Source organism: Hyperolius riggenbachi, chromosome 9, assembly GCF_040937935.1.
Source record: "Hyperolius riggenbachi isolate aHypRig1 chromosome 9, aHypRig1.pri, whole genome shotgun sequence".
NCBI lineage: Eukaryota > Metazoa > Chordata > Amphibia > Anura > Hyperoliidae > Hyperolius > Hyperolius riggenbachi.
In genome coordinates, this window is record NC_090654.1 from 263,736,449 (window position 1) to 263,763,347 (window position 26,899).

General features: G+C 47.4%; 2 protein-coding genes across 2 annotated transcripts in view; one reads left to right on the forward strand and one right to left on the reverse strand.

Moving 5' to 3' along the window:
• The window catches only part of LOC137533616 (uncharacterized), a 75,557-nt gene extending 63,594 nt beyond the window's left edge, over positions 1–11,963 (reverse strand). The window contains exon 1 of the mRNA XM_068254960.1: positions 11,750–11,963. Within this exon, the coding sequence (XP_068111061.1) occupies positions 11,750–11,963 (214 nt within the window). The remainder of the gene's footprint in view (positions 1–11,749) is intronic.
• The window catches only part of DIO2 (iodothyronine deiodinase 2), a 47,268-nt gene extending 29,679 nt beyond the window's left edge, over positions 1–17,589 (forward strand). Inside the window, exon 2 of the mRNA XM_068254447.1 lies at positions 12,135–17,589. Within this exon, the coding sequence (XP_068110548.1) occupies positions 12,135–12,740 (606 nt within the window). The 3' untranslated portion in view covers positions 12,741–17,589. The remainder of the gene's footprint in view (positions 1–12,134) is intronic.
• Positions 17,590–26,899: the final 9,310 nt, after the last annotated feature.

Consider the following 26,899-nt stretch of genomic DNA (forward strand, 5'->3'; position numbering starts at 1 on the left):
ACACAAACGGAGGACGGGTTCCGGGGTGGATAAAGGCGGGACTCTAAGTGTCTGCTCATCTTCTCAATTTTACTCCATATATAGGTCTTGATTTGCTAAGACAGTGATCTGCAAACTTGGCTCTCCAGCTGTTAAGGCACTACAAGTCCCACAATGCATTGCGGGAGTCTGACAGCCACAGTCATGATTCATAAAGGCAAATGCATTGTGGAGCTTGTAGTTCCTGAACAGCTGGAGAGCCAAGTTTGCAGATCACTGCACTAAGACAAACAGCATGCCATTTAGAATCAACATGCCTCATCAGAGTAGCATAGCGAGCACTACGAACGTATGCCTGCTAATTGGCAGTGATGAGAGCTCCACTCGTCCTGCCCTGACCCCCCGCGGGTCCAATCACTTTAAAGGACATTATCCCCTCACTTTGATTGGTCCAACAGGCTGCCTGTCACTTGACAGAAAACTTGACAGGCAGCCTATTGGGCCAATCAAAGTGTAAGGATAATGTCCTATAAAGTGATTGGACCCGCAGGGGTTCAGGGCAGGACGAGTGGAGCTCTCGTTATTGCCAATTAGCAGGCATAAGTTTGTAGCTCTCTATGCTACTCTGATAAGGCGTGTTAACTCTGATAAGATGTGCTAACTCTGACAAGGCATGTCAACTCTGACAAGGCGTATTAACTCTGATAAGGCATGTTTCCTCTGATAAGCCATGTTAACTCTGATAAGGCATGCTATTTGTCTTAAGGTGGTCACACACCATACAATTTTTTAAATATCTGTTCAATTTAAGAATTGCAATCCATTTTTCTGACTGATTGTAACATTTCAAAAATATGACCAATGTACCACACACGTATGTTTAATCTTTCCCCAATTATGATAAAAATGATTGGAAACTGACAAAATTGCTAGGGTGTGTATATTAATAAATTGACAATCTAACACACACCATACAATCTTTAGTAAGATTGAAGAAAAATATCTGGTATTCCGGATCTATAAAAATCAAAGAAAACGGGAAATACGATCGGATTTTTCAGTCGAATAAAAAAAAAAACTCGATTTTTTTTTTCGAGAGATCTGATCGTTTTTATCGATATGCTGTAAAAGTGGATCATTTTATTGTATTGTGTGTGGCCACCTTTAGTGAATCAACCCCTCAGTCTCTGAATAGCTTTACTGATTGGCTTAAAGGACACCTGAATTGAGAAGAATATAGAGGCTGCCATATGTAATTCCTTTTAAAACATACTAGTTGCCTGGCAGCCCTGCTGATCTATTTGGCTACAGTAGTGTCTGAATCACACCAGAAACAAGCATGCAGCTAATCTTGTCACATCTGACAATAATGTCAGAAATACCTGATCTGCTTCATGCTTGTTCAGGGGCTATGGCTAAAAGTATTAGAGGCAGAGGATCAGCAAGCTAGCCAGGCAACTGGTATTGTTTAATGGCCTGTTTCCACTACACGCGGATTCTGAATGCAGAAAAACTGACTCATGAATGCCTAATAGCCACATCCAGAAACCTGGATCCAGAAAAACTGATGCAGAACTAGTGGAAACAGGCCTAAGGAAATAAATATGGCAGCCTCCATATCCCTCTCACTGAAGTGAAGGGCCTTGTTCACAGTGGTGTATTGAGGCTTGCCGTATGCGATGCACCACTTTTAGCGATGTTCACAGTGCAGAGGGTGCAGTATAATTTGTTGCGGGTGGCGGTATGGTAATGCATTGCATGCAGTGCGTTCCCGGTAAACGTGTGTTAACAGTAGAAGTGAAACATACTTTTCATTGAAGCCTCATCCACACCTAAAAACGCAAACGTTTTGCGTTTTCATGCACTGTTTTTTTTTCTTCTACCGGCGCTCCACTGCGCGCTGCATTTTTGTAAAAAGCTCTTTTCTAGGTGCTTTTTCAGGGCGGTTTTGTAATTCACTCCCTGACGCTTGTGCAATGATTCCCTATGAGAGCGTTCACATCTCAGTGGTTCAATTATGATCCGCTCACCAAAGTGCTGCCTGTACCATTTTTGGGGTGATTTGTCTCAATGGAAGGTATAGGGAAATCGCAAAACGCTTGAAAAAGCGCTTTATATAGCAATGTCCCGAGCGCTTTCATGAATAAATACTTTGTATTTATTCATTTCCGGGTCAAAGAGTTCAATTCCTGACTAACGTAATAAAAGCGCTTTATTAAAAAAAAAACGAGAAAAAAAAACAGCGCGCAGGTAAGCGCTGGGAGGCGCTAAAAAAACTGCACAAAAGAAAAAAAACGATGGCGTCAGCGATTTTAGATGTGAACAAGGCCTAAATGCTGCTTGACTGATTGAAGCAACTTTCCATCTCCTGCACGGTCACCCCATTGGTCAGTTAATCTGGACCAATGAGAATCATTCCTTGGGGCATTCCTCAGTAGCCAGATCAGTGAACTCGAGGGCCCTGGTGCACTAATATTTTTGTGGTGTCCATTTTAGATCAGTGTAAGGCTCCCTGCACACTGCATGAGATTCCGATTTTTTATCGTTTTTTACATCCGATTCCGATTTTTAATCGTTACTGCATGCTGCGTTTTTTCCTCCGTTTTTCTGTTGATTGTATTCAGGGAAAATCAGAATTGCAAATTGGAATCGGAATCGCAAAACAGATTTGCAGTGTGCAGGGAGCCATACAGCGGCGTGGACCGTCATCAAGAGGTCTTCTAGCTGCGGAAAAGATACTGGAAACGGGATCTAAAGCAAACCTGAAGCGAAAATATACGTACGAGATAATGAATTGTATGTGTAGTACAGCTAAGAAATACAACATTAGGAGCAAAGAAGAGTTTCGTAGTGTTTTCCAGTACAGGAAGAGTTAAAAAAAAAAAACCTTCAGTTCTATATTCGAAATCGCTTCTCTGAGCTTTTCCACCCACTGGGCTGAATACAGTCCTGTTTTCTGAATCACTTGTAACAAAAAAATATGCCCCTGGGGGGTACTTACCTCGGGAGGGGGAAGCCTCCGGATCCCATCGAGGCTTCCCCCGTCCTCCTCCGTTCCACGGTGGTCTCACTGTGCCCCTCTGAACAGCAAGAATGTAAATATTTACCTTCCCGGCTCCAGCGCAGGCGCAATAGCGGCTCTCGGCTCAGGCGGAAATAGCCGATCCCAGTCGGGTCTACTCTACTGCGCAGGCGCAAGTCTGCTGTTCCTGCGCAGTAGAACAGACCCAACTGGGATCGGCTATTTCTGCCTGATCCAGAGCCAAGAGCCGCTACTGCACTGGAGCAGGTAAATATTGCAGGTGCTACTGCGCTTTCACCCCAGCCTGACAAATTGTCGGCTGCAGCTTCAGAGGGGCCCAACGAGACCAACATCAGACGGAGAAAGATGGAGGAAGCCTCAATGGGATTCAGAGGCTTCCCCCTCACGAGGTAAGTACCCCCCAGGGAACCTTTAACCACTTCAGGACCACAGGATCCCAGTAGATCGCAGCGCTGTACAATGTAAAGAGACGGCACTAGGGGACAATCAGAATCAGAATTTATTTCGCCAAGCACGGTTGGACCGTGCCAAACCCAATTCCGGGCACGGTCCAACCGTGCTTGGCGAAATAAATTCTGATTTTGATTCTGAGTTTCGCCATCTAACAGTCTCCTATCGGCGATCGCCGCTGGTAGACTGATGGCGGCGCGGATTTCCGTCACTCAAGCAGGGACCCCCTGTAAAACCCCACCCCAGGACTTGATGCCTTTCGGCATTAGGCGGTCCTGAGACAGGCACTGTAGGTTCGTTCTTAACCTGAATCTGTTCTTAAATCAAAACGCTGTGCCATCTCTGTCCCCAGTACCTCCTCTGTCCCCCACTATGCTTCCACTGTCCCCCACTGTGCTTCCACTGTCCCCCTCTGTGTCGCCTCTGCCCCTGTACCTCCTCTGTACCCCACTGTGCTTCCAGTGTCCTCCTCTGTGTCACCTCTGCCCCCTGTACCTCCTCTGTCCCCCACTGTGCTTCCAGTGTCCCCCTCTGTGCCTCCTCTGCCCCCTGTACCTCCGCTGTCCCCCACTGTGCTTCCACTGTCCCCCTCTGTGTCACCTCTGCCTCCTGTACCTCCTCTGTACCCCACTGTGCTTCCAGTGTCCCCCTCTGTGTCACCTCTGTCCCCTGTACTTCCTCTGTACCCCACTGTGCTTCCACTGTCCCCCTCTGTGTCACCTCTGCCCCCTGTACCTCCTCTGTACCCCACTGTGCTTCCAGTGTCCCCCTCTGTGTCACCTCTGTCCCCTGTACCTCCTCTGTACCCCACTGTGCTTCCACTGTCCCCCTCTGTGTCACCTCTGCCCCCTGTACCTCCTCTGTACCCCACTGTGCTTCCAGTGTCACCTCTGTCCCCTGTACCTCCAGTGTCCCCCTCTGTCACCTCTGTCCCCTGTACCTCCTCTGTGCCTCCAGTGTCCCCCTCTGTCCCCTGTACCTCCTCTGTACCCCACTGTGCTTCCCGTGTCCCCCTCTGTGTCACCTCTGTCCCCTGTACCTCCTCTGTACCCCACTGCCCCCCTCTGTGTCACCTCTGTCCCCTGTACCTCCTCTGTACCCCACTGTCCCCCTCTGTGTCACCTCTGTCCCCTGTACCTGCTTATGTAAGTTTAAAAGCAATTTTTACTTAGATTTTTTTTTTATTGATTTTCTCACCTCCTGCGAGAGTTACTATGCATACCTGGGACCCTGTTTTGTGTATTTCTATGTAATATTTACATGTTTATATGTTGCTCGTTTTCTTGTAAAATTCCAATTTGAAATTTTTTTTTTTTTTACTTGTTCCCACAGAATCACAGAATCCAGGCCGCTCGTATCGTAAGTCGGGGACTACCTGTACAGGGGACTAAAAGAGACCAAAATGCCCTCCTACTAAAAAAACGACGCTTAAGGTGCCCATACACTGAGCCAATTAGCGGCCGATCGATCGCAAATCGATTGACCAAATCGATTTGCGACCAATTTTGATCGATTTCAATCGATCTGACATGCTGGAAAATCTAGGCTTATTTTGCATTGGACCGAATGGAAATCTGATGGCAAAAAAATGCCATCAGATCGATTTTCAATAGATTTCATACTGAAATCTATTGGAAATCTGTTCCTAGTAAAAAATGTTCCTAAACACATCAGATAGATCAGAAATCTATCTGCTGCGAATCTAACGAGTGTATGGCTTGCTCTAGTGCGATTTGCCTTCTTAAACCAGAAGGTATTTGCGATAATTCAGCTTTAAGTTAACATCTGTAGTTAAAAAAATAAAATATGAGCCTCTTTTCTTTGCTACTAATGTTTTAATTTATTATCCGTACTACACATACAATTCATCATATCATCCTTTTTGGTTTAAGCGCAATAGAACATTTCAAACTATTATCCAATTCTAAGAGAATTGCTGAAGTCAAGAAAACAGCCTGTAGTCTGTAATCTTAAAGAAAACCTGTAACTACAAAAAGTTCCCCTGGGGGGTACTCACCTTGGGAGGGGGACGCCACCGGATCCTATCGAGGCTTCCCCCGCCTTCTGTGTCCCACGCCGGTCTCGCCGTGCCCCTCCGAACGGCGGGCATGTAAATATTTACCTTCCCGTCTCCTGTGCAGGCGCAGTATTGTCTCTCCGCTCAGAGATAGGCGGAAATACCCGATCGCTGTCGGCCCGCTCTGCTGCGCAGGCGCAAGTCTCCTGCACCTGCATAGTAGAGCTAACCCGACAGAGATCGGGTATTTCCGTACGGTTTGCCGCAACAGCGCCCCCGCTGGAGCCAGGAAAGTTAAATAAATCAGCGCTTGTCGAGGGAGGATTGCGGGACACTTCGGGGGAGCCAGCGCTGGACTGCCTGCAGCTACAGGGATGGGGGAAGCCTCATTGGGACCCTGAGGCTTCCCCCTACCAAGGCGAGTACCCCCCCAGGGGAATTTTTTGGGGATACAGAGTCTCTTTAAGGGCTTTTCTGCTGATATTTCGGGCTGTGATGTCAGAGTCTGCCCATGTGCGCCACCACGTTCTTGACTTGCTGTGTTTATGCAGCGCCCAGGTATTATACCGCTGGGACAATCACTGCTAGAATGGAGGAATCCGTCCTCTGAAATTCATCGCTCCCTCCAGGCAACGCACGTTTATATAGAAATGTTTACATTTTTGATGTCGCGTCACAAAACTATAACTGGAGATAACAATGCGCATATCAGCCTGAGTGCAATCAGGATGCAGGTGTTTTATCTCTGCGCATTCCCCCCTCATGCAAAATCCTGCAGAAGGTAATACAAAAACAGCTTTTTCTGTATAAAATAAACCTCTTTAAAAGTGGACCTGAACTCTTGCACAGGACGGAAGGAAAACAAAGAAATACACACTGTATGTATTTAGAGAGTTTAGCCTGTCTATTCCCCCTCATCTGTGACTAATCACAACTGTAATTTGCGTCAGCTGTCTGACTCAGCAGAGCAGCTAATTTGTAGATACAGGATGTAACAATGTGTCTGCTTCCTTGAAAGTAGGGAGTAAACACACTGCAGATTTAGTGCAGGATTTGTATCAGCTGTAAATAAATGTTTTTATTTAACCACTTTTTTCCACCACTACAGTATATCTAAGTCCTCTGTGACTTAATCAAAGCCACGAGGACGTAGTTATACATCTTGTAGTTGTATCACAACTGTGCACAATTGGGCTTGCTCCTGTACAAAACCTCCAGCACTAATTGGTGAAATGGAATATATGTTCCCTAAGCCAAAAAGATTGACTGTTACTATAAAAAAAAATTTCCTATTAAAATGCTTAGAAAACAAAATTGTTTGAGGGAAAAATGCCATATAATGAAAGCCTGGTTAGTCTTGAAAAAAATGATATATATTTCATTTAGGTGTCATAAGTAGGGATAACATTATTGCTGATTAAATAAGGATACAGCTAAAATGTCAGAACTGCTCTGGTCCATAAGGGGTAAACAAAGTCTGGATGTGAAGTGGTTAAAGGATACCAGAGCTGAACAATATGCTAAAAATGGGGCAACAGGCATGTATGCGGTGCAGTTCACATGCCCACTGCTCCCCCCCTCCCCCCGTTCTCCTCCGCCCTCCTCCTTTATTCCGTAATACCTCCGTAGCAGCTGAGTCAAGGTCACCTGAGTTGGGTGGTAGTGCGCAGGCACGCGCATGGCCAGGAGCACTCTGCGCATGCCCACGATGGCATAATGACGTCATAGGTTTGCCCCATGTGACGCCTCGCCGTGGAATGGCAAGTGTAATGTAGATCCCGCGCCTTCTGTTCCGCCATCAGCAAGCCTTCTGTGGGATTGCAGTAATTTTTTTCACCTGTGCGAGTAGTTTTAATGACTGTATAAATAGCGGTTGTGAGAACCACCGCCGTCCGTCTCCGATCGTCGGATCTGCGTCTTCAGGTACGGGAGGGAGCTGGCTCTGCGCTTTCTCCATCCACTTGTATTTGACCTTGGGCTAGAGCGCTTGCGAGAAGCCAGGTGCGCCGGCAGATTTAGTGGGCCTGTCATTGCCACTAATGATGTGAATTTACTAGCTGATATTTCTGGCTTGATTTCAGTAATAAATATTAACCTTTTGTGTAAGGAACTTCCCCCAGCAGGCTGAGGCCCTTCCGCCCCAGCCGGGGGACTCTGCGCTCCTGCCGCCGGTCCGGAGGAAGGAAGTCACCGCCACTCGCAGTAGTGCTTGTCGCGTTAGGAGGATTTATTAGATGCTGTGATGATGATCCTCTACAGAGGAACTCTCCAGGGATGGCCAAATTGTTTAGTGAGGAGAACCTTCACTAAATGGAGAGGGAACATTTTAACTCTCTTTAGCCAATCACGAGACACTTCACACCCCTGTGACAGTAGCAATGGTCATTCACAGAAATGGAACATTACTTGGAGGCTGGCTGGATAGAGGACTGGTTAAGGGCACCACCTTTGACATGGGAGTCCAGGCTTGAATCCTGGCTAGGGTCAGTACCTATTCAGTAAGGAGTACAAGGCCAGACTCCCTAACACTGCAGGGTGGTCTCTTAAGCACGTCTCAGTGGCTGCAGCTCTTGAGCGCTTTGAGTCCGACAGGAGAAAAAGAGAAAATGTTTAGATCAGATCAATTAACGTCGCACCAGGGCTGCCCGAAAAGTGGGCATGCTGGAAGATCTCAGTCACAAGCAAGGCCAGATTTATACTTTTTCCGCCCCTAGGCCAACTTTCTTGCAGCTCCCCTTCCATGTGCAGCAACCCCCACCCCATTCTTTCTGCAGCCCCTTCTTCCAGGTCTATTGTTCATGTACAGCAGCCCCCTCCTATTCCTTGTGCAGCCCCCTCTTCCATATCTCACATTCTTGTACAGCAGCCCCCTTGTATTCTTTGTGTAGCCCCTTCTTCCATATATATTATTCATGTACAGCCACCCCCTCCTATTCCTTGTGCAACCCCCTCTTCCATGTCTCACATTCATGTACAGCAGCCTCCTTCAGTTCTATATAGGTCCCTTGGCCAGCAGCTCCCTATTTCCACATGTTGCTCCTTATTTGCAACCTCTGTATTCCATATGCAGCGATCATTCTTCCATGTCCAGCCGCCCCTTGGCCAACTGCCGCCCAAGGCCCAAGCCATGGTGGCCTTTCCAGAAAAATGACCCTGGACAAGGGCTTGATCGGGTACGCAGCGGGAATGGTGTCCACTTCCCCGACGACCAATAGACCCCAAGTGTATGTGTCCCCTCCTGCCCGTGGCGAGTGTGGAAGGCTGACATGTCATGCCAGCACGAATCCTCACCTCCTCCGGTGTCCAGCGTCTTTTTCAATTGTCACTACTCCACTACCACGCGCATGTACTGACGCCAGAACAAATAAAAAACGACAAAGAACAGCAGAGGAGGCGAGGATCTGTCCATCATTGCTAGATGTATAGGTACCTTAAAGGGAACCTTAACTGAGAGGGATATGGATGTTTCCTTTTAAGCAATACCAGTTGCCTGGCAGTCCTGCTGATTTCTTTGGCTGCAGTAGTGGCGGAATCACAGACCTGAGATAAGTATGCAGCTAATCCAGTCTGACTTCAGTCAGAGCACCTGATCTGCATGCTTGTTGAGGGGCTATGGGTGAAGGCATTAGAGACACAGGATCAGCAGGAGTGTCAGGCAACTGGTTTTATTTTAAAATGAACAATCCATATCATTCTCAGTTTAGGTTCCCTTTAAAGCAGACCTCCAGACTCATTTCCAAAAACCTGCAGTCTTGCTGTAAAAAAGAAAAGTTATACTTACCTGTGGTGTGATGTCCTGTGAAGCCATTCCGAATACTCCACATGACTCCACTTCTGGCACCGGCCCCCGCCTCTCCTTTCTCCACATAGAAAAATGGTGGGGTTTTTTTGCGGGAGGGGGGGGGGGGGGGCAGGAGCCAGAAGTGGAGTGATGCGGGGTCTTCGGGACGGATGCATGGGTCATCACACCGCAGGTAAACTTTTTTTTTTACAGCAAGACTGCAGGTTTTTGGAAATTAGTGTGGGAGTCCTCTTTAACTTTGTCTTATCTGATTGTATTTACACAGCCACTTACAAACAAATCTGAGATGGGGTCAGCTCCTCACACTCTTTCTAGGAATCCCTGCACAGGCAGAAGCACTGAATGCTGGGGGAGGGATTTCTTATACCACACCCAGAGAAGACAGAGTGCAAGTGCTAGAGTGTTTGCATCCTGCAGTGTCTCCCTATGTGCTACTATAACAGGGGCGTAACTACATTGGGCCACCCCAAACCACACACACACACAGACACACACACACGTACACGCACGCACGCACACACACACACACCAACCACACACACCACGCACGCACGCACACACACATACCGCGCGCGCACACACACACACACACACACACACACACACACACACACACACACACACACACACACACACACACACACACACACACACACACACACACGTCAGCAGGCCAGGAGCTAAGAGGGCTGTACATAATGTAGAGCGGCAACGGAGCGGTATACACTACTTGTTCCCGGCGGCGATACAGGTCCATCTACAAGTGCCGTGCAGTCAGCCAATCACCATGTAGCTACTGTCCCATGTCATGTGACAGAGGCGGAGATTGTTTGTCTGCTAGATGTACGACGACCCTGGGGCCATCATTTCTGGACGTGCTGTGCGGCTGGCTCAGCGCACTTTCATAAATATCTCCCGTGTCCTCAGATAGCGCATAAAGGTTTTAGAAAATTAAGAAAAACAATTTTTTGCTCAGTAACTTTTGCAGATGTTCCACAAGAAGCAGCGAATCGATAGAAAGAAAACAAATCATTTTAATATACTTTGCACAATAAATCTATACGCTAGCTTCTTGCTATAAAAGGTTTAAGGATTTAAAAAAAAAAGCACATAAAGCTAATTCCACATATAAACAGGAATATAAATAAATCCCTATCAGACAGTTGATGTGCTTTTACCATTTCTTCGCCACATTCTGCATTATTCCAATCCTTCCAATTTAACTGGTTTGTCATGACAGTCTCCTCAGGCTTCTGGGTAACGTGGACCTGCCTTGGATAGTGTACGGTTTAAGGGCTCCGCCTCTGATACAGGTGACCCGGGTTAAAATCTTGGCTCTTCCTGTTCAGTAAGCCAGCACTTATTCAGTAAGGAGACCATGGGCAAGACCTAACACTGCTAGTGCTTATAGAATGTGTCCTAGTGGCTGCAGCTCTGGCGCTTTGAGTCCACCAGGAGAAAAGCATAATATAAATGTTATTTGTCTTGTCTTGACAGGATGGGTAATGTTGGAAAATGCACCACAGATTTCTCAGCAGCTTTGTTCCTTAGAGCTGCACTTTGCTGTGAAAGTTGCAGTGAAATCAGATTATCCCAGAACCTGACCTCAGAGCGGCACTCACATGAGCATTATTCCTTATGCTGGGAATACACAATGAGATTTTTCAATCAATTTACTGTCCGATCTTATTTTCACAGAAATCGATCAGAAAAAACGATCAAAAATAAGATCGGGCATGTCGGAAATTATCTATCCATCTATCTGCTGAAAAAACTTATGTTGTATTCCCAGCATTAGAACGGCACTTTGCTGTGAAAGTTGCTGTGAAATCAGACTGTCTAGGACAGGCTTTCTCAACCAGGGTTCCCAGGAACCCCAGGGTTCCTTGAGTACTCTGCAGGGGTTCCTTGGCATTTTTCCCCATCGTGGGGGAAGTATAATAGAGCACACTATAATAGGTGGTACTGTAACAAGAAGCACTAAATTGGGGGCTCAGGAGACAGTATAATGAGTGGCAGTGTAATAGGGAGTAGTGAAATAAACAGCTACACATACTTTTAAAGATCATGCCTCCTGCTAAATAAATGCAGGGGTTCCTCAAGATCAAAAAATTGTTTGCAGGGGTTCCTTGCGATCCAAAAGTTTTTTTGCAGGGTTCCTCCAGGGTAAAAAGGTTGAGAAAGGCTGGTCTAGGAGGTAGCAGGCACTGGTGCATGGCAGCTTAATTCTAATATCTGTAGGCACATGGCTACCCAATGCTGATGTCTGGCGGCACACAGCTACCTAATTCTAATATCTGCATGCATACAGCCCCCCAATTCGGTTATCTGAGGGCACATGGTTACCTAATTCTAATATCTGGGGGCTCAAGGCTACCTAATTCGGATACCTGTGGGCACATAGCAACCCAGCTCTGGTATTGGAGGGCACATTGTTACATCATGGAAGGCCACTCACCTATCAAACCAAGCCAGTCCTCCATCATGGCAGGCTGGTCATCCATCATGGCAGGCCAATCACCCATTATGGAGTGCCAATTATCCATCATGGCAGACCGGTCACCCATCATGAAGGGCCAGTCACCCATCATGAAGGGCCAGTCACCCATCATGAAGGGCCAGTCACCCATCATGAAGGGCCAGTCACCCATCATGAAGGGCCAGTCACCCATTATGGCAGGGGGCGCCACTGTTCTTTACCGCCCGTTATGGCTAAATGACTAGTAGATATAGATTTGTCTTTGTTATCTAATGGAATTTAGCTGTTGACTGTAGTGTGGAACTTTTTATAAAACACTTTTTCTTAAAAGATTACTAAAGTTAATTTTTTTGCTATTCTGCAGGTGAAGCTGGGAGGCGACGCTCCCAACTCCAACGTTGTGCAAGTATCCAGCAAGAATGCCACCATCACTTCAGAGAGCCATGGCTCGCCCTGTCACCTCCTGGACTTTGCCAGTTCAGAACGCCCTCTCGTGGTTAACTTTGGGTCTGCCACCTGACCCCCCTTCATAAGCCAGCTGCCTGCCTTCAGCAAGATGGTGGAAGAGTTCTCCGGTTTCGCTGACTTCCTGTTGGTGTACATCGACGAGGCTCATCCGTCAGATGGCTGGGCTGCTCCTGGCGCCTCTTCTTACGAAGTGAAAAAGCACCAGAACCAAGAAGAACGTTGTGCTGCTGCCAACAAGCTCCTTGAGCAATTTTCCCTCCCCCCGCAGTGCCAGGTGGTGGCAGACTGCATGGACAATAACACCAACGTAGCCTATGGGGTCTCCTTCGAAAGGGTGTGCATCATACAGAGTCAAAAAATTGTATACCTCGGAGGTAAAGGGCCATTCTTCTACAACCTTCAAGAAGTGAGGCAATGGCTGGAATTTACCTTTGGGAAGAACAAGGCAAGTGAAGAAACTTCTCGATCTGGACTTGAGAACAGCTCGCAAGAAAACGAGTAGAGAAGAACCCCAGACTATTCTAACTATAGCAGGTCTACAGGACTATACACGGACCTAAACTAATGGATTTTCAGAAAAAAGTAAAAAAAAAAAATTTATAAAAAAAAGGACCAAAAGGCAAGAAAATGACCACAAAAAGTTTACTGCAAGAAGCCACAACCCAGATGTGTGAAATTATCCTTACTGTGACCCTTGTCTCTGGCAGACCTCAGGCCGCTGTGTTTTCACTCAATCTGCAGCAGAATCTCGGCAGAACTTCGGAAGATGAGGGTGTGGTAAGAAGCTGAAGAACCTCAAAACAACACTAATAAAACAGGGGAAAAAAAAGGCAAGAAGGGAAAGTTACAATAGTTTAAGAAATCAAACAAGAACATCTGAGACGGAGTTAGCATCTGACAGCTGCTGGAAATTCCGAGTGAACTTCTCTGGTTCCTGGGAAATTTCATACAGAGATGACATCAAGCGAAGAAGAGGAAGACGCAGGCCACACACACAAACACCCACCTCCTATTTATTCCACCGGTCGTGTTATTTATTATATTCTCATCCGCCGGCAGGGCGGACGTTGTTCTGGTTCCAGAACTGACACGGTGGGAGAGCATCTATACTCCATTCTCCCATCAGGAAGCAATCTGCAGGTTCAGGTCCCTGTGTTTGCCGGAGAATGCAGGCTTAACAATTTTATTTTTAATTGTCATCATGTGCGAACCCAGAGGAGCATAAACGCAATCATAAATATGCCTCCCCAGTGCTACTTAGTCCCGTGCAGCGACAAGCGCAGCGCCAATTAGAAAGAGGCTCTAGGCAAGAGTTTGACAGGTGACGCTGACAAGAAACACCAACACTCCCTTTAGAAGCAGGTCCGGAGGGCCGAATGGCACGCTATAGCACAGACGTCACCGACACTCTGTACGCACTGCTAGGTCCGGTACAGACTGTACGCTGCAAGAAGTGTGTAGAGACAAACACACACCTAACACACAACACAAACCCCGACCATCATGTTCTGTCCCTTCTCCAGTCCACAGAAAGCCTATTCCAAGCCAGATCCTTCAACACACATCTGGCATCTGCAGAAATAGGCTGTGATCCCCCCCAAAACCGGCCGTTGTTCAGAATTACAACATAAGTCAGTAGATTAGGTTTTACTAAACTGTGAAATTTATTTCAGGCATGAGCCATGTTCCATCACTAAGGCAGTCTATAGCCTTTTCCCAGATTTATGTCTTTGCAGTGCAGTCTTCCAAACCCACCGTACGATCTCTAAAGCCTCATCTACACGTGCCGATGTTACTTATCAATAGAGCCGCTGATGCGGCTCGATTGATAAGATCCGACAGGTCGGATCTTGCCACTGCCGATTCCCTGCTTGTTTCCCGCAAGGGGACAATGGCAGGGAATCGAGCGGAAGATAAGGGCCACAGGCGGGGAATCGTATCCGGCGCGCGAGCGGGGACGCGGCGTGTACACGCGTGGATGCGGAAGAGGCGGATCGCCTCGTGTAGATGAGGCTTTAGGGTGGCTACTAATGATCCAATCTTTTTCATCCAATCTTTCCCAATCTATGTAGTAGGAAGGTAAACTGAGTGAATGTACTGAATGGATCATTTAGGCAGTTACCTTATATTACATAGAAATGGTAAGATTGGATGAAAAAGATTGGATAGTTAGTGGCCAGCTTAAGAAAGACTGTGAAGCTGGTAAGATCTGAGGAACTGATGGGTCTAAAGGACTGAAAGTTCTAAAGAAGGGCTGGAAGGATAGTCGTACTTAAACACAAAAGTACACCTAACATTTCATCCTAACCTTTAGAACCATAGTCTATCATGAAACTGAAGCCTACCTGGGATACAGAGGTCTGGCCACTGAGGCCTGCCTCCCCCCCTCCCATCTGTCCACCCTGGCAGATGTGAACAATTGTGATATCATATATTGTCTACAGAAATAATCTAGCGGAAGTGTGTGTGTGAGTGGGGGGTACCAACTGTGACTGCCCCTCACAAGCTTCTTTGGCCATCAGATTACCGGACTCTCCTAAGGCCACCAAACTCCTAACTTTATAATATTGGAAAAAAGTCACTTTAAAAAGTTGCTTTTAAATTGTCAATATGGGTGTGCAGATCCTTGAACCGGCTAATCCATGCACAGTCCTCCTCCTGGAAAGACTGCTAGCCAATCCATGCATATTTCTCCCCTGCATGGGCTGCCACGTAATCCATGCAAGGTACTTATCCTGGACAAACTGCTGAACAATCCATGCACAGTCCTCCTCCTGGAAAGACTGCTAGCCAATCCATGCATATTTCTCCCCTGCACGGACTGCAGGGTAATCCATGCAAGGTACTCATCCTGGACAAACTGCTGGACAATCCATGCACAGTCCTCCCCCGCACAAACTGTTGGCCAATACATGCAGTGTTCCCCCACACAGACTGCCGGCAAATCTATGCACAGTCCCCCCTTGCACAGACCGCCTTCCAATCCATCCATCCTCCCCAGCACAAACTGCTAGCCAATCTATGCACAGTTCTCCCCCACATAGACTGCTGGCCAAACTGCGCACGGTCCTTCTCCCACACAGACTGCCAGCCAATCCATGCACAGTCCTTCTCCTGCACAGACTGCTGGCCAATCCATGCACAGTCCACCCCAGCACAGACTGCTGGCCAATCCATGCACGGTCCACCCCCGCACAGACTGCTGGCCAATCCATGCACGGTCCATCCCCACACAGACTGTCAGCCAATCCATGCACAGTCCTTCTCCTGCACAGACTGCTGGACAATCCATGCACAGTGCTCCCCCGCACAGACTGCTGGCCAATCCATGCACAGTCCTCCCCCCCCCACACACACACAGACCACCAGCCAATCCATGCACAGTCCTCCCTCCCTCCACACACAGACTGCCAGCCAGTCTATGCACAGTCCTCCCCCGTACAGACCGCCGACCAAACCTTTGCTGCACAATTCATGCATGGCCCTCCTTCTGCACAGACTCCCGGCCAATCAATGCATGGTTTTTCTCCAGTTTAGACTGCTGGCCAATCCATGCACGATCCACCCCAGCACAGACTGCTGGCCAATCCATGCACGGTCCACCCCCGCACAGACTGCTGACCAATCTATGCAAAGTCCTGCCTGCCCCGCTTAGACTGCTGACCAATCCATGCATGGCCCACCCCCGCAGACTAAGGGCCAATCCATGCACGGTCCACCCCATTACATACTGCTGGCCAATCCATGCACGGTCCACCCCCGCACAGACTGTTGGCCCATCCATGCACAGTCCACCCCAGCACAGACTGCTCACCAATCCATGCAAAGTCCTGCCTGCCCCGCTTAGACTGCCTGCCAGCCCCTGCACAGACTGCTGCGGTGAAGTGCAGCGACCGGATGGCGTGTACGTTTATGGCACTGCTTGCCTCACTTCCTGCTTGGCCTGCAGCCAGAAGGGAGCTTACCCTGCATTGCCACGGTAAACTCCAAAGGCTAATTTTAGCCGTGCGCTTCGATCGTCGCACGGCTCCCACAACGCCCGTTAGAAGTGTGAAACCGGCCTCAGGGTTTTGTCGCTGTTGCACACATCCTGTCGCTGGGACGATCAGGGTTCAAGTCCCAGCCATGGAGATGGGTGACACAGACGGAGGGCAGGTCCCGTCCGGCACGGTGAAGCCATAACTCATCTCCACGGCTGCGGTTTCGGCATCCTGTGCCGTATATCATGTACTGTATTGATATTCTGTCGTACTGTAACACAGCAACATGTCAGATTTTTATTGATAACACCCCCCCCTTCCATCCTGCCCCACCCCCCTCTGATCTCTGTCATCTGTCCTGCCAGACCCTCACCTGAAAATCTTCTAGTGCTTGCCTCTTTCCGTATCTGACTCTACCACATCAATGGCGCCTGAAACTGCTCTCCGTATCTATCAGCTTAGGGGGAACAAACTGTCCCCCACCACATGGATCCACCGAGTACCCTCCCTGCAGAACCACCGACTCCACCTTGTTCTGGTCATGTGACTGGCGGTGGATTGAACTTTACAAGTATCGCTACGCGGATGGATTTCGCTACTTTGTGCGACTTCCCGATGTGACTTGAACCTGTTATTACGCTGTGATCACCAAAAGTGTCTTTTTACATTGTCGACAATTCGCAGGAGGGCGCAGCAGCGTCCGTCACTTTCCGAGCGAGGCCCACGCCTCTTTAGAGTCAGTTTCTTTTTTGTTTGTTTTTTTTCCACCTATTTTCAGTCTTCATGTTATCTATTTGACTTGTGCGTATTTTTATATATATATTTTTTATAAGTATTTTTCAGACTAGCTTTAGATATAAGGAAGGTCTTTCCCAGTTTATCCTCTTCATTTAAGCTCAATACCACTAGAGGTCTTTTATATATAAAAAAAAAAAAACGCACCGACAATACGCCACTGGCAAGCAGGACTCGGATTGGGGGTCCTGTGTGGCTCCTCCTTTGCCAGCCACCAACTCGCATGTTGAATTACACAGAAGGGAACGCGGGACGGAAAACTGGACAAAGACCGTGCGGGGCGGCGGGGGTCCTCAACCACCGGTCGGGTGGCCAGGGTAGCAGTGATGTGGGTATGAAAGGCACCAATGAAAGAGTAGCGCTCTGTTGGTGACTGGATGGAGTCACATGGCTGCCACCCTTAGCCAACCGCCACGGACCCCCTCACACCCCGGACACTCCCATTTTCCTGGCTCGTGTTCCTCTTAAATTGATACGCAGAACAGAAACCCACAGTCTCCACAATAAGGTGCCTTAAATACATATCAGTTAGCCAATGTTTTTACCTGTATTTTAATAAAAAAAATACACCCATCAGATCTGATTGTTTGTGCTTTTTTATCTGTCAAATATATAAAAAGTGGGAAATCTGCAAAGCTAATAAATGTGGTGCAGACCCCCTAGTGTAAAAGAAAAGAGGAAAGGAGTAAGACAGGGGAAGTGGGAATGAGGGAGGTAGTGGAAGGGGAAATGAGGGAGGTAGTGGAAGGGTAAATGAGGGAGATAGTGGAAGGGGAAATGAGGGAGGTAAGGAAGGGGAAATGAGGGAGGTAGTGGAAGAGGAAATGAGGGAGGTAGTGGAAGGGGAAATGAGGGAGGTAGTGGAAGGGGAAATGAGGGAGGTAAGGGAAGGGGAAATGAGGGAGGTAGTGGAAGGGGAAATGAGGGAGGTAGTGGAAGGGGAAATGAGGGAGGTAGTGGAAGGGGAAATGAGGGAGGTAGTGGAAGGGGAAATGAGGGAGGTAGTGGAAGGGGAAATGAGGGAGGTAGTGGAAGGGGAAATGAAGGAGGTAGTGGAAGGGGAAATGAGGGAGGTAGTGGAAGGGGAATTGAGGGAGGTAGTGGAAGGGGAAATGAGGGAGGTAGTGGAAGGGGAATTGAGGGAGGTAGTGGAAGGGGAATTGAGGGAGGTAGTGGAAGGGGAAATGAGGGAGGTAGTGGAAGGGGAAATGAAGGAGGTAGTGGAAGGGGAAATGAGGGAGGTAGTGGAAGGGGAAATGAGGGAGATAAGGGAAGGGGAAATGAGGGAGGTAGTGGAAGGGGAAATGAGGGAGGTAGTGGAAGGGGAATTGAGGGAGGTAGTGGAAGGGGAAATGAGGGAGGTAGTGGAAGGGGAATTGAGGGAGGTAGTGGAAGGGGAATTGAGGGAGGTAGTGGAAGGGGAATTGAGGGAGGTAGTGGAAGGGGAAATGAGGGAGGTAGTGGAAGGGGAAATGAGGGAGGTAGTGGAAGGGGAAATGAGAGAGCAGGAGAAATGAAGGAGGTAAGGGAATGAGAATTGAGGGAGGTAAGGGAAGGGGAAATGAGAGAGTAGGGGAAATGAAGGAGATAAGGGAAGGGGAATTGAGGGAGGTAAGGAAGGGGTAATGAGGGGGGGGGGGGGGGGGATGAAGAAGGGAAGTAGTGGAAGGGGAAAGGAGGGAGGAGGGGAAATGAGGGAGGTAAGGTAAGGGGAAATGAGGGAGGTAGAGGAAGGGGAAATGAAGGACGTATGGGAAGGGGAAATTAGGGAGGTAGAGGAAGGGGAAATGAAGGAGGTAAGGAAAGGGGGAATGAGGGAGGTAGTGGAAGGGAAAATGAGAGATGAGGATAAATGATAAAGGGTGGAGGGGAAAGGGAAATTAGAGAGAAGGGGAATGATAAAGGGAGGAGGAGAAATGGAAATGAGAGAGGAGGGGTAATGAGAAAAGAGGGAATGGATGAGAGATAAGAGGGAGGGAGGAATTGGGGGTAGAGGAGAGAAAGGGGGAGTGGCAAAGTGAGAGGAGGGAAAGGGGAAAAAAATAAAACTTAAAGTACACCTGAAGCAAGAAGTGTATGAAGGCTGCCATGTTTATTGCCTTGTAAACAATACCAGTTGCCTGGCAGCCCTGCTGATCTATTTGGCTGCAGTAGTGCCTGAATAACACCGAAAACAAGCATGTATATATATTTGACAGTACTGTCAGAAACGCCTGATCTGCGTCATGCTGGTTTAGGGTCTATGGCTAAACGAGGTAGAGCAGGGCTTTTCAACCTGTGGTACGCGTACCACCAGTGGTACTTTGCTGTTGGCCAGGTGGTACACACCAGGTTTGTCTGCCACTTGTCCTGGTCCCATCCTGGTTTCATAAAGTTCAGTTCCCCCTCGCTTGCTCCTCGCTGTGCTGCCCTTCGGCATGTACTTCAGACCTCAGATAAGCGGTGAAGAGACAGCCAGGTGAATGGTGCACAGTGACAGTCGAGCTACTGCTGATCTGAGGTCTGAACTAATCTGTAGGGCAGCACAGCGAGGACCTCGGGGGCTAAAGAGGCTTCCCCCTTCCTGCACAGTAGAGGGGATCCAGCGATAGGATGCCCTGAAGATCTCCTTGTCAGCATACCCGCATAAGCAGTAGCAGCTCTCCGCTTGGATTTTGGTGGAAACAGCTGAGCCTGATCAGGTGCACTCTACTACACAGGCGCACGGGTGGTACTTGTAAATTTTCAGGTGATAAAAATGGTACAATTAGTGAAAAGATTGAAAAGCCCTGAGGTAGAGGAGTCAAAGAGCTCAGCGGGATAGCCAGGCAATATCCAATGTTTAAAAGGAAATAAATATGCCAGCTTCCATATTCCTCTCACTTCAGGTGTCCTTTAAGTCAATTTGGGAAAACTAATTTTGGATATTTTTGCTTGCTATTCTTTTAAAAAGGTGCTGCAAACGTGGTCTGTTCCAGCCATTAAAGTATAAAATGACTGCAGGAGCATTAAGCACCAATCCTGTGGACATTTCCACTCTCCCATTGCATCCAACCCTCTCTGTCCCAACCTAACGGTGACCTCCATCTGGTATCTAATGGTGCCCATATAAGGTACAATAAAAATGGTTGATTTTTCCCATTTATTCCACCAAAACGATCGAATGAAAGTCAAAAAGAAGCTTTTTTTTCGATTAAGAATTTTTTTTTGACAAATTGAATGTTCGTGTATGGTACTTCAAAAACAGCTATGAGATTTTTATTTTATCTAACGGAATAATCAAAATAATTTAATTGTAAAATAAAAATGAAAAAATAGTACCATGTGTGGGCACCATAACCCTGCCCCCCCCCCTTCCCACACACACACACCCCAGCAATCAACCCTGACTTTCTCCAGAATCTAACAGCGACTTCCACCCCCCCATCACAACCTATCCCCTACTACCCCTCCAGCATCTAATCCTGATGCCCCCACCTGCACCTAATTCTTCCCCCAGCACCGATCCCTTAACTTTCCCCCAGTAACTGTCCCCAGCACCTGAGTTGAGCAGGATCACTCACAAGGCAATCTAGGCAGGTGCCTGGGGCCTAGTAGTTGTCAAGGGGCACGGCTGCATTTTTTGGCACCTCTCCTACCTCAGCTTACCAGAAAGACTACAATAGGAAGCCAAAGCTACTACTATGCCTTGTGCCCCATTTCATCTTAATCCTTCGACCTGCTCTGATTCCATCCAGCACAAAACCCTGACATCCCCTCAGCAGTAGCACCTAAAAAAATATATATTAAAAAAAAGTATATCTGCCACCAAGATTCCCCAGTATTTCTCATCTGGATTCAGGGATATCTCTTTCTATCTCCACAAAGTCTTTGGGCCCATTCACACTAGAGCGTTTTACTAGCGATTTCAGCATCTCTGGGAAGTGCTAGCGTTTCACAAAAAAGCGCTACAACACTGTGTAGTCAATGGGTTTGTTCACACTTAAGCGATTAGTGATTTGCTGAAACGCAAACTCGTTACAAGCAGCATTTTCTGAGCGATTCAGAGCGATTAGCGCTTCAATGTTGACAGCTCCTAATTGACAGCCCATAGCTAGAAAATGCAAAACGCTCCTTGTACAATGTAAAAACTCTGCAAAATCACTAGCAAAAAACGCCAGAAAAATCGCTCAGCTTCTGCAATTGCGTTGAGCGCTTTCTAGTGTGAATGGCCCCTTATGCCTAGTACACACCATACAATTTTCTGTTAAAGTTCTGCTGAAATCTGCTGTGAAATTGTTGCGCAAACGCTGACAGAATGGTCGATTTCCATCCGAAATCGATAGTTCCCGTTGATCCTTCCGTGCGGAAAATTTCCCTCGATCGCCGGCGGGTCGGGAGTGCATCGATAGCGGCGTTCGAATGCCCGACGACCGATGCTAGCGACAATACATTACCTGCTCCGCTGGCGTGTGTCCCCGCTGCTCCTTCTCAGCGCTGGGCTCCGGGCAGGCTTCACTTCTTCCTGTCCGGACAGGACGTTTAAACAGTAGAGCGCTCTCTACTGTTTAAACCTCCCCCGGCAGGATGTAAAGTGAAGCTGGGGCCGAGCGCGGAGAAGAAGACAACAGAGACTGGGGGACTTGCGCCGGCCGAATCAGGTAATATATGCAGGGGGGCGGGCGGCAGCTCCACAGATTGTAATCGGTTTCATGCTGAAATCGATTCACAATCTGTTTGCAGTAAAGGCAGCCCTACGATCCCTCTCTGATCAGATTCGATCAGAGAGGGATCTATCTGTTGGTCAATCTGATGGCAAATCGACCAGTGTATGGCCACCTTTAAGCACAATCTACACAATACGATTCTTTGTGCGATTCGATTGCAAATCTATTTCCGATCAAATTTAGGCCTCTTGGACACTGTATGCATTTCCGATTCCGCTTTATAATCGTTTTTTACATCCGATTCAGATTTTTAATCTTTACTGCATGCTGCATTTTTTGATCCGTTTTTCTGTTGAATCTATTCAGGGAAAATCAGAACTGAAAATCGGAAACGGAATCAGAATCGGAAAACGGATTTGCAGTGTGCAGGGAGCCTAAATCTGACATGTCCGATCGGGATTCAATTTGATTTGCCATTGCAAAACAATGGCAAATCGAATTGAATCGAATCCCGAATGGATCGTAAATAGAATCGTAATAGAATCGCACAAAGAATCGTATCATGTAGATGGGGCTTTAGATTATTTTCTGTAGAGACTGGTCATTATCTCTGGTGCATTGTCTTCTGGGTATCTCCTGCTGAGTAGAACAATGCTTAATTGCTAGGCAGATAGATGGTTAGATAGATAGTTTCCAACATGTTGGACGTTATCTATCTGGCAGGTAAATCTGAAGCCCAATCTATACGATACGATTCTTTATACGATTCGATGACGATTCTATTTACGATCCGATAAAATCCGACATATCTGATCGGGGTACGATTCGATTCAATTCGATTTGCCATTGCAAAACAATGGCAAATCAAATTGAATTGAATCGAATCCTGATCGGACATGTCGGATTTAATCAGATCGTAAATAGAATCGTAATTGAATTGTATAAAGAATCGTATTGTGTAGATTGGGCTTAATGCTGGGTACACAGTAGGATTTTCCGTGCGATAGATGTATCCAATAGATAAAATCCGTCATGTCCGTTATTGCTCCCGATTGTTTCCGCGCTCGATTTCTCATAGCGGTGAATGGAAAAAGGTAAGTAAAAAGAATGAAGATAAGAGAATTGAGAGCAGAATCGAGTGTGGAAACGATCGGCTTGCAAAATCGCATAAAAAAACGTAACGTGTGTACCCAGCATAACAGAAAATCTAACAGAAAATTGTATGTACCTAGCATTAAAGGGAACCTAAAGCAAGAAGGATATAGAGGCTGCCATATTAATTTCCTTTTGAACTATGCATATTGCCTGGCAGGCCTGCTGATCCTCTGCCTTTAATACTTTTAACCATAGACCCCGAACAAGCATGCAGATCAGGTGCTCTGACTGAAGTCTGACTGGATTAGCTGCATGCTAGTTTCAGGTGTGTGATTCAGACATTACTGCAGCCAAAGAGATCAGCACCATAGCCAGGCAACTGGTATTGCTTAAAAGGAAATAAATACGGCAGCCTCACTTTACGTTCCCTTTAAGCTACATACTCACCGCAGCGATGTAGGAAGATGGATCCAGCGCCAACCCTCCACAACGAGCGCTCTCCGAACCATCTTCCTACCGGTGGATATGCGCGACGTTATGGATGCTACAAGACGGGCGCGAACAAGACTTAAAGCGATCGCGGTATTTTGCGTGGAGTCGTCAGGAATCTTAACAATCCGATCTGTCATGCTAGTCATTATCAGCATGCGTTGCTAAACGCCGTTAGCAGGGCTGTGGAGTCGAAGTCGAGGAGTCGGGGCAATTTTGGGCACCCGGAGTCGGAGTTTCAGAAACTGAGGAGTCGGAGTCGGGTGATTTTTGTACAAAATCCACAGCCCTGTTAAGTATTAGACAAAGGAGTCGGATTCGAGGAGTCGGGAGTCTGAGCAATTTTGGGTACCCGGAGTCGGAGTTTCAGAAACTGAGGAGTTGGAGTCGGAAGATTTTTGTACCGACTCCACAGCCCTGGTCGTTAGCACGATCGTGCGCCTGTACCCACATTGCAAGATCGCAGAAACAATCACTGGTCGCTCAAAAAAAATTGCCATTCGTTGGATAAACAGTGGGAAAATTGCATGGTGGGTGCGGCCTTTACAGTCACAGAGACCCCCCTAGACACACAATTACCTCCCAGGTAACCCAGGACAAGTCAGCTGAACATGAGGGAACCACGCATATGCCACGCATACATACAGCGCTGCTGGAGGGACAGGAACTATTCTCCATGTGGACGGCACACGTGTCCGACACATGAAAGGTTCAGTGTTCTGGATTGCATATGGACCACCTAACAGAACTATGCCATCACGTGGTGCACATGTAACCATCCCATGTACACAAACCCTGAGCGTCACGGGCAGCCTGCAAACATGCAGGAAAGGGAAAATACAAAGAAGACAACCAAGAGCCCAATATAGTGTAGTTTGAAAGGGGGAGGAACCACCAAATGTGTAGATAAGGAGCAATAGGCACAAATGTGTTACCACCAAGGCAACCACTGATAAACAGATGTGGAAAATAACCTGTCTCTGTACCAGAAAGAAAACAGAGGCGCCAGTGCAGGATAAAAATCTTTAAAAACATTTTAAAAGGGAGGTAGACATGGACTTACCTCCAGGTAGTAGGACACTAGACGCTTAAAGGATACCCGAGGTGACATGTGACATGATGAGATAGACATGGGTATGTACAGTGCCTAGCACACAAATAACTAGGCTGTGTTCCTTTTTTTCTTTCTCTGCCTGAAAGAGTTAAATATCAGGCATGTAAGTGGCTGACTCAGACAGGAAGTGACTACAGTGTGACCCTCACTGATAAGAAATTCCAACTTTGCCGCTATTAGTAAGAGGCAGCGGGCGGGGATGACTAACCTCTTCCGGGTTCCAGCGTACAGTGGGCGGCATTGCAGGAAGTGACGACAGTGGAACGCACGCTGGAACGCTGAAGAGGTGAGTCATCCCCGTCCGCTGCCTCTTACTAATAGCGGCGGCTGCTGCTGAACTTAAGCTAGAGGGGGAGCGCAGATGGGGGACCCAGGTGAGGGGGGGGTCCGACCCCCCTCCCCGCCGCTGTGCCCAATACCCCCTTCCTGCCCGCTACCCCCTTCAGCTCGGCGTATGCTACACCGCGGGTCGGCTAGTAACAATAAAACAGATAAAACTTAAAAAGTAGATTTAAACATAAAATGAAACTGTGGAATATCTTAAAAAGTCATTGTTTGGAGAAGAAAGATAGATACAATTGTTAATTTCATTCGTTTATTTTCGCCTTGAGTGTCCTTCAAACTTCAAAAAACATCTCTTTATTATTCAAATTCAGAAAATATGGTAAAAACTATTGCCTGAGGCAGTGGTTGTCCCACAAAATGCGACATTTTTGACACAGCTCAAATGAATCAATGGGTCTGAATCAGGAAGGGTGTGGTCCATCAGGCAGAACACATTCCTCTCTTTCTCAGTCCATCCTAAACACTGGCCTGGATCTGGCCCTCCAGGCCTGGAGTTTGACACCTGTGCTATAGAATAAAGTTCAGGCCTAAATAAGCAATACATGTTAACCAGCCAGCTATATAACATAACGGGCGACCCTCCCTTTAATAATAAAATGTTAAACAAAACTATCATTATGAGAGATGGTCTGTAAGATTTTCATAATTTTGGCTTGCATTCAATTTCACACTGTAGGCGGCTTTAAAATTGGACCAATCAAATAAACTTGCTGTGTGATTTTGATCGGCTCAATTTCATGCTGCATAAAATATGAATACTCCGCATCTCATTGACCATCTAATGAAGGGGTCAGGAACCTTTTTGGCTGAGAGCCATAAATGCCACATATTTTAAAATGTAATTCCGTGAGAGCCATACAATATGTTTCAAACTGGGACAGTAGGGCTCATGTCCCTGTTGCCATGGTGATGTGTATGCAGTTGATCCGCCAGGCAGTGGCAGCGTCGGACACGTCTTCAGCTTCTCTTGGGTTTCAGCATCATCAGCAATTTCCCCGAGAGCCAGACAGGAGAAATACTGACTGAGGCGCAGTGCACACCGAGCGGTTTTTGGTGCGATCCGCCGGCCGCATCCGCCTGTAAAAACGCTTGGCTAATGTAATTGAATTGGCTGGTGCACAGCGGCGGTTTGAGGTTTTGAGCAAAACGCAAACGTGCCTCCTGCTGCACGTTTGCGGTTTGCAAAAAACCTCAAACCGCCGGTGTGCACCAGGCCATTGAAATACAATAGCCACGCGGATTAACAGGCGGATGCGGCCGGTGGATCGCATCCAAATCCGCTCGGTGTGCACTGCGCCTTTATCTCGTACTCCGCACCCAAAACCGCTAGCGTTTTGTGGATCTGCTAGCGGTTTTAGTGTGCACTGGGCCTAACAGCTTGTACTGACTAACAGCTAGCTGACTTGGGGGTTGATTTCCCTTGTAGGACGAGATCTCCGCACTTTGGCCCAATAGGTTGCCTGTCAAGTGACAGGCAGCCTGTTGGGCCAATCAAAGTGCGGGGATCTTGTCCTACAAAGTCACTGGACCTGACAGGGCCAAGAGTGGGACAATTGGAGCAACTGTTCATTTGGGGGAAGCGCGAGTAAGTTAGTAGTGCATGCTACAGCAGTAGTTTGCCTACTGTGAAAATGTTACTTGCGCTGCCACACTAAGCTGCGCTGCTTGAGTAGTGTAGCTTAGTGAATCAACCCCTGCTGATTTGTCTGAGCCAGATGCAGCTATCAAAAGAGACACATCTGGCTCCCGAGCCATAGGTTCCCTACCCCTGCTCTAAAGCAACATTAGCCAGGAGAGAGGCAAGTCTACTGTACATTCGGCACAGTACTTTTATGTCTCGTGGGACAAATTCCACTTCTTCAGGGAGAGCTGGCATACTCATTCTCAGGAGGTACATAGTGAAAGCATAAGCAGTTCCATAAGGATATTCCTCCTCTCCTACAGGATAGCCCAAATATGGAAATCCAACAGACGTGTAAATAAATAGGGATATTATTAACAGGCCAATTGTATGTTAATTCCCCAAGGAAGTAAGACAAGTCTGAGAAAAAACAGAAAATATAAACTATTATAGCTAAATAATACAGGTATTCTGAACCACACAGGTGGATCTTCAGAATAAAACGCATTCAGAACACAGCTTTTCTCGCCAACCGACCAGTTTCGGCTGTGCATCATCAAAAGGCTGAAAACTGGTTGGGATGGAGAGTGGGCAAAT